Below are 8,170 nucleotides of genomic sequence, written 5' to 3'. Positions count from 1 at the left end.
GCAAGAATAGTTCCAGCCTACATTACATAGTTACCAGACCAGCCAGAGTTGCATAGCAACATGTCTTAAAATACAAACATGGGGGGGGGGGCTGGAGAGATGGCTCAGCGGTTAAGAACACTGACTGTTCTTGCAGAAGACCTGGGTTTGAATCCCAGCACCCACATGGCAGCTAACAGCTGCCCTTAACTCCAGTTCAAGGGGATCCGACAGCCTCTTCTGTCTTCCGCAGGCATTGCACGACACAGGTACACTTACATACATGCAGGCAATACACACATACACATAATACAAACATGGGAAGGCTTGGCCTGGTGGCACATGCCTTTAATCCCAGCACTCAGGAAGCAGAGGCAGGTGGATGTCTGTGAGTTCAAGTTCAGCCTGGTCTACATAGTGAGTTCCAGGCTAGCTGGGGTTACAGTGACCCTGTCTCAACACACACACACGCACGCACGCACGCATGCATGCACGCACGCACGCACACACGCACGCACGCACGCACGCACACATGCGTGTGCTGGAAACGGGGCTTAGGAGTTAAGAGCACTGACTGCACTTCCAGAGGACTGGGTTTCAGTTCCCAGCATCCACATGGAAACTAACTACCATCCATAACTCCAGTTCCAGAAGATCTGAGGCTTCCTCTGGCCTCTATGGGTGAAAGGCACTGCACACATTATACCTACATACATGCAGGCAAAACACTCATACACATTTTTTTTTTAAATAGGCATTAGCCCCTAATGCTGCTTCCCTCTATGGGATTGACTTTTATAAAAATGAACATCATCTGTATTAATGACTTTTAATTAACCACCCCCCTTCAAAACTCTGCTCATGTCTTGTGACCTGGGTACCTGATCTGATTTCCTGGGAGCCTCAACTTGGTAATCCACCCAAAGGATAATGAATGAGAGTATTCTTGAGAATTGTATCAAACCACTGAAAGCAAGCTCACTCCTCTCCACTGCACTCAATGGAGATTGGGAAGGATTCCTGACCTTGGGTAAATGATATTCTAGAACCAGATGGTATATCAAGATCAGTATGGAGTCAAACTTGTACTTCAACTGAAGCTGAAGAAAGTATTTTGAATAAAATTATGGGTGGGGGCCACACTTGGGACAGTTTCAGAAAGACGGTTCTATCAGCACAGTTCCAGGAGACAGAGGGTTCTGAGATGTTTAGAACGAGTGTCCTCTGAGTTCAGGTGCACTCTTAAAAACTAAAATTAAGTGGGCTGGAGAGATGGCTTAGGGGTTAAGAGCACTGACTGCTCTTGCAGAAGACCTGGGTTCAAATCTCAGCACCCACATGGTGGCTAACAACTGTCCATAACTCCAGTTCCAAGGGAATCTGAGGCCCTCTTCTGACCTCTATAGGCATTGCATGACATGGGTGTACTTACATACATGCAGGCATAACACTCATACACATAAGATTAAACAAAAAAACTAAAATTAAGAGTTAGGCTATGTGTTCAGGTGATTATAATGTTGGCATAGTAACACCACACCTCTCTGGCAGCTAACACTACTCTGACCTACCCATACCCAGCCATATGGTCTCAAGGGTTACAAATCAAGATGTGCAGGCTCAGATAGGCTCTTGATCTGGTTCAGGGCCCTATTGCCTTCAAGGGACAGATATGGAACTGACCCCTGTTCCAGTGCCCATAGGTATGGTCTTGGCTCAAACCATGTGATCGTGGGAAAGCTAATGGCAATATTTGAAAAGTTGTTTGTGCTGTATTGTAGCATCTGGGGCGGACAAGATGGTTCAGCGAGTAAAGGTGACTGCCAGCAAGCCTGATGACCAGTCTGATTCTCCAGGACCCATAAGGCAGAAAGAGAAAATTATCCTTGGACCTCCATACATACACTGTGGCATGCACACAAGCATGCACAAATAAATATAATAAAAAAACTATAGAGCTTGCCAGGCATGGTGGCATACACCTTTAGTTTCACCACTTGGGAGGGGGAGGCAGGCAGATCTCAGTGAGATGGAGGCCAACATGGTCTACATGGAGAGTGCCAGACCCTGTTATAAAAAAAGGAAAAAAAAATTACAGCTCATATTTGTAGTTTGCAATAAAGGAACCCAAACCTACTTGGCACTGAAGAATTGGCACTACTTGGCAAGTTTTGTGTTAAACCAGTTTGCCAATGAGAGCTCTAGCAGGGGATTTGTGAATTATCAACTGATATTTTGAGGTTCCATCTACTCAATGCTCTTCGTACTCTATAATAAAGGCTAATTTACAAAACACAAATATTTATTGCTAAACAATTAAAAATATGCTTTTCAAGCTGGGTGTGGTGGTGCACACCTTTAATCCCAGCACTCAGGAGGCAGGGGCAGGCGGATCTCTGTGAGTTCAAGGCCAGCCTGGTCTACATAGTGAGTTCCAGGACAGCTGGGGCTACTGGAAGACCCTGTCTCAAAAAGACCAAAAAAAAAAAAGCTTTTCAGAGAAAGGAAATTTCAAGAAATTAAAATTTTTTATTTGTATGTTTTGCCTGCACGCATGTTAAGTGCAGTGCCCACAGAAGCCAGAAGAGGGTGTCAGATCCCCTGGAACTGGAGTTACAGATGGTTGTTAGCTGCCGTGTGAGTGCTGGGAATCGAACCCAGGTCCTCTGCAAAAGCAGCCAGTGCTCTTAACTGCTGAGCCATCTCTCCTAGCCCCTTCAAAAGATGCTTTTAAAATAGAATCCTTTTAGAATTGTAGGTACTGTCTGCAGTGAAATGTTATCATCTTACTTGTGAATACTTCCCTCATCTTTTTAGGATCTTTGCAATGAACTGTATTTAGTCACATGGGTTCACTTGTTCAGGTGTATGTGGAGGTCAAAAGTTGACATCAGGTGCATTAGTCAACTGCAGGGTCTTCAACTGAACTGGGGCTCACTGGGGATCCCATGTCTACTTCCCCAGTGCTGGGATTACAGAGGAGCTGCCATGCCCACCCACTTTTCACATTGCTGGGGAACCTAACTCCAGTCTGGCATAATAGCAAGCACTTTACTCACCAAGCCAACTTTCCAGCTTCAAAGATCTTTAAATTTTTAAGAGCTTATTAAAAATATTATAAGAAAAGGAGTGATGACACATCTGTAACCCCAGCATTAAGGAAGAGACAGGACTGCTACCACAAGTTTAAGACCAGTCAGGACTACATAATATAGCAAGACTGTCACAAAAACTAAGGAAAAAAAAAAAAAATTAAAGTTTACATTTGTTTTTGTTTTGTGGTGGTATTGAGAGTTCAACCTAGGGGCCTTCCCTGCATGCTAAGCAAGCGTTCTTTCACTGTCCTATATATTCCCAGGTCTTTTTGCTTATTTTCTGATAGGGCCTAACATGCACAAATTGGTCTCAACTTGCTCTGTAGTCTTCAAAGGCCCTGACCTTGTGCTTCCCCTGCCTCAGCCTCTCAAGTAGTTAAGATTATAGGCCTATGCTTCCAAACTGCCTCCTTCAATCAAAAGGTTACTATAACTTAAGATTTTCAATAACCTTTATGTTTGTTACAAGAAGCCATTTTAATAAATTACCAAATCATCTAATAAGATGTATTTCAGAAATATATTTATTCTAAATTCTGGCTCACTTTTCTGGTAAGCATTGGTTCACAAAATACACATTCCAACACAAAAGGAAATTAAAAGTGTTTTTATAATACACTTGTTATTGCTCTCCACAATATATAAAGGTAGCCCATTTACAGAATATGGATTTTAGCTCTGGTATCCAGTGAACTATTCTCAGAAAAAAAACATCAGTTTTAAAGGTTATCTGGTAAAATACAAACATCCCTGATTATTTCAGTTCAAGCACAGGAAACTGAAGTATTTGTCTATTATTCCTAAACTATAAAATTACTTTTACATACTTAAATTGTGCTGATGTTTAATCTTCCAATTCCAATACAACTAATGAATATGAGGTCATCTCTTTCCTTTGTACATTATCACCATTACTGTTCAGTGTGCCACATCGAGAAAGCCAGAAGGCCACCAAAGTAACCAAATATCTGAGACCAGAGTTTGAAATAAACCACAATAGATTAATCGAATCACCTAGGACACAGAAAATAACATTACTAACAGATGCAATTCACATGAATACACACTCAAAGAAGTGATCATGGCTCTTTATTCTTCTCCATGTTCTTGAGATCTCTAAATACAGAAACTACCTGGTTCTAGGTATGAAAATTTTAACTTCCCTATCCACATAAATATGTATATTACTATGAAAATTACTTGGTTCTAATTTACTATGACTAGTAGTAAGAAGCCTATTTGTAAGACTTGGTTCTGACTTTGGGGTGAAAAAAAAACAAAAAACCACAACTTCTTGAAAAGGCAAAATAGCTTAAAGCATTTAATATCTAAACAAACCAATCTGTTAATAGTAGTCACAAAATATGCTTAATATAGAAACTCACATTTATGTTTTTAAGAAAGTGTAAATTGCATTTTACCTCCAAACAATCAGCAGTGGTCAAATCAGGTGAATTTTAAACAACTTCAGAATAAAACAACAATAAGTACTTTAAACTGCTTTATATCTTAAAAGAAAATGCTTACAACTTCTCATAAAAAGTCTGAGGCAACTATTTTATTTTTTAACAGATGTTCAACATTATGAGTAACATTCTTAAAACCTTAAGTTTCATAGACTTTCAGACATTCAAATACTGTGGTCCCCTTTTCTTTGATGTGATTTAAATCAAGCCAGAAAAAAAAGCATGGTAGACAACTTTAATAGTTCTTCAAATTGAAAGTAGTACAAAAATTTTAAGACCCTACAGAACTACACATCGTACCTATCATTAAAAATAGAAGACAGTATTTCTTCAGCAAACAAAACAGCATATTGGTATGCTGTTAGTGCTCTTAATTTGTACTGTCATTCATAAATTATTTACAACTTCTACTTTAGTGAAGAGAACTAGAATGTAAATTTTCTGCAAAACTGGAAAAAAGCAATACAAAAATCTGTGAAAGCCAGTGTTTTACATTATATAAAAGCCAGTTTTTCTCTTCAAATACCAGATACTGTATGCAGTGATAGTTTGGAGAAATTATAGTAATTCTTGAGGATGTTTTAAAGCTGGAGGTAAGTTTACAGGTCTTGATTCTTCATCAAGGAGTACTAGATCTTCTATCTCACTGCCTCTGTATTTCCTTTTACATATTTTTACTACCACCTTCTTCTTGAGAAATAACTTCAGTGCTTCTCTTGATGCAACTGCTTTTGCATTTTCTTTGCTTTTTCCACAGCCAGTACCCAAATATACAGACTTACACCTCAATTCACAAACAATGCTTTCTTGGGAACTCTTATTTTGAGGCAGATCTGCCAGTTCTTTTAGTGGGACGAAAAATACATCCAGTGTTGCTTTCAGAGCCTCAATAGCTGCATTTAGCAGCTCTCCGTGATTCACATTGGGACTAAAGCCACCAACAGCTACTAACTTCCATGCCACTGTTTTATACAGTCTATTGAAGAAAGGTTGCTTCTGTTTCACATCTTCATTGGTTAACTTGCAACAAGAAAATTTGACAGAACTCTCATTTAACTGTGAAGTACTTTTAGAAGGCAACTGTGAAGTGCTACTCTGAGAACTACTCTTAGAAGCTAGTTGAGATACACTTGCTAAAGAAGCATTTTTGGAGGCCAGAGATCCACTGGTCTGGGAGCTGCTCTTGGAAGCTAACAATGAGACAGCTACCTGAGAAGTGCTTTTGGAAGTTAGCAGTGATGTATTTGTTGAACTGCTCTTGGGAGTTAGTAAAGATGTGCCTGATGAGGAACTGGTTTTAGAAATTGATGACGAAATATTTGCCTCTGAACTAGTTTTGGAAGTTAACCCACTTGAAGCTGTCTCTGAACTAGATTTAGAAGACAGTAATGGCAACTCTACTTCTGCACTTCCAGAAGAACCCAACAGGGGCACCTCAATCTCTGAGCTGCTCTGAACTGCTGAGACTGAAGAACTTTCTAAAGCATTCTTTTTAGGTGATCCACTTTGCTGTCTGGAATCAATGGACTGGGTCACATGACTATTCATACTAGATTTCAACAAGGAAGAGACAGAGACCAAGGATGCTGAAGCATGCTTATCTGAAGCTTCTAGTTCAGAAGCTTTTCCAGATCCTGCTGCTGTTACCTGGGAGGAGCTGCTGCTGTGGCTGGAAACAGACCGATCTTCACAGGAAGAGCTATTTTGAGTGGAGACTGCAGAGCTGCGGGCTGAGCTCCCACTACTCTCTGATTTGGTGGATGACCCTGTGGATGTTGAACTGTTTTCCTGCTGAGCTGATGACCGATCGTTTCTGGCTGAAATTTTTCCATGATCTCGCTCAACTGAAGAACTGCCTTTTCCTTCTAGGACTCGTTTTTTGGATGGCTCTTCTACCCCTTCTAGAAAGAAGAAAAACATAGGTGCTTCACTAGGGATACCTCATACTTAGCTGACAAGGCAGTCATTGAAATAAAGGTACAAGGAAAGAAATTTCATAACTAGTAACTTCTTTTGGATTATGGAACAACTTCATTAATATATTAAGATATATTGAATAACATCATTAATTTCTAATATTAAATTATTAATAGCATCAGACATTAGCCACTTCAAAACCTAAAAGCAGTTAAAGGAAACACAGAAATAATCGTTTAGTTTTAACATTCCAATTGGATTAACAGCATTACACAAATTCTGGCTTGTTAAAAATTAGTAATAACAGTAATTCCTAATTATATCAAACTTATTTTCTAAACTCCTATGTATGTTCACATCTATGATCTGCTAACCATTGCTACTCGATATCCCTCTTTTCTTCACCTTGGCAACCAGTTCGTCTCTTGTTGTATGGATTGGAGCATCTGTCACTTTGATGCCTTCAGCCATACTAAGAATTTTATCCATAACTTTTTGAGGGTACCTGAAAAAGAAGCAAAAGTCGCTTTTTTAAGGTTTTTTTTTTTTTTCTTTTTTTCCTAAATGACTATTTGCAATGTGGAAAAAAACAGGCCACAGGAACGGCGTTTCCTGATTGCAAACAACAAAGTGTACCAACCACCGAGAACACTGCTTCCGGGAATCCCACACACAGATGAGGGCGGCGGTCCGCCAACCTTTCACTCTAGGGTGTACTGACAGGGGTGTTGGCTGATCACTACCAACTATCCAGCATCCACCGACTGTCCCGTACGTGGGCACTGCCAGGGACGCCCTTGTCGCCCTTGGATTCCCGCGCTTCACAACTTGCCCAGCCCGGGGGGTGGGGGGGACGGGACACGGGGACACGACGACGACACACGACACGGACCGGTGGCGGAAGGCTGGCTGGGCACCTCACTCACCGGCACCCCAGGAAGACGTGGTTTGCCCAGGCCATGGAGAACGAGATGAGCTGCTGGAGCTGCCGACTGCGAGCCCCTCCGCTCGCGTTCTCATCCTCTTCCGTCGCCGAGGTACCGCCGCCCGCGGGGGCCAGGTCCCCGGCATTGCGAAGCAGAAACTCGCGGCGGTGGCGCCACTGTTTGTCCGTCTCGCCCTCGCAGCGCAGCGCCTCCACCCAGGCGGCCACCCGCGGGTTCTGGCTCAGGAACTCCGACACCTCCTGCGCCATGTTGGGCCTGCGGAACGCGGAGGGCGCGAAGGCACGCTGCACCGGGCGAGGCGGGGGGCGCAGCGGCGGTGGCGGCGGCGGGGAACGGGCTGCCCTGTCAGCCGGGCTTGCACCAGCGAAGCTCCAGAGAACGCCCCTCCCGAGGCCCAAACACCAAACAACAGAGCGCGACGCCGACGAACCGCCCACTTCCGGCTGCCGGCAGCTCCCTCCCTTTTATAACCTCGCCGCCGCGCGCCCGCGTGTCCTTCCGGTTCGAGCCGATTCTCCCAGGACGCTTTGCGGCGCGAGCCGCCCTCCCCTCAGCAGGTTGCGCCCACCTCGGAGGGCGCGCCCCCTCGGAGGGGGACGCTGAGGAGATGGAAGAGGCGTGCCTCCCGCCCCGAGAGAGCGCGCGACGCCTGGGAGGCCGCCTCAGCGTTCCAGCCGCGCTTTATGACGCCGCTCGCGTCTGTTCCGCTCAAGCCACTATGTCGGGCGTGTCCTCTCGCGCTCAAGTCTTTCAGCGGCCGGAAGGG

The 8,170-nt window shown here is 43.5% G+C and overlaps 1 protein-coding gene across 2 annotated transcripts; it reads right to left on the bottom strand.

The window, feature by feature from the left end:
* Positions 1-3,666: 3,666 nt before the first annotated feature.
* Positions 3,667-7,845, bottom strand: Cdkn2aip (CDKN2A interacting protein). 2 transcript variants are annotated; one of them, XM_008853558.3, is made up of 3 exons: positions 7,384-7,845; positions 6,832-6,962; positions 3,667-6,441 (listed from the first exon to the last, which is right to left on the bottom strand). In XM_008853558.3, exons 1-3 carry the CDS (start codon positions 7,650-7,652, stop codon positions 5,099-5,101), a joined length of 1,743 nt encoding a protein of 580 aa, XP_008851780.1. In that variant the 5' UTR covers positions 7,653-7,845; the 3' UTR covers positions 3,667-5,098. The 2 variants fall into 2 exon arrangements, with proteins under 2 accessions (XP_008851780.1, XP_017658825.1); XM_017803336.2 differs by having other exon boundaries at positions 6,863-6,962; positions 7,384-7,844.
* Between the last annotated feature and the right edge of the window lie 325 nt (positions 7,846-8,170).

Source organism: Nannospalax galili, unplaced genomic scaffold (assembly GCF_000622305.1).
Source record: "Nannospalax galili isolate Female #2095 unplaced genomic scaffold, S.galili_v1.0 scaffold46, whole genome shotgun sequence".
Taxonomy (NCBI): Eukaryota; Metazoa; Chordata; class Mammalia; order Rodentia; family Spalacidae; genus Nannospalax; species Nannospalax galili.
Note: the sequence above shows the minus strand (reverse complement) of the source record. Positions and strands in the feature narration are given on the sequence as shown.

Excerpts from the sequence above, each read along its gene's own strand:
- Cdkn2aip (XM_008853558.3), bottom strand. The coding sequence starts at position 7,652 with ATGGCGCAGGAGGTGTCGGAGTTCCTGAGCCAGAACCCGCGGGTGGCC. Across the intron at positions 6,963-7,383 it reads CACGTCTTCCTGGGGTGCCG|GTACCCTCAAAAAGTTATGG; the intron begins GTGAGTGAGGTG and ends CTTCTTTTTCAG. Across the intron at positions 6,442-6,831 it reads AGGGATATCGAGTAGCAATG|AAGGGGTAGAAGAGCCATCC; the intron begins GTTAGCAGATCA and ends TCTTCTTTCTAG.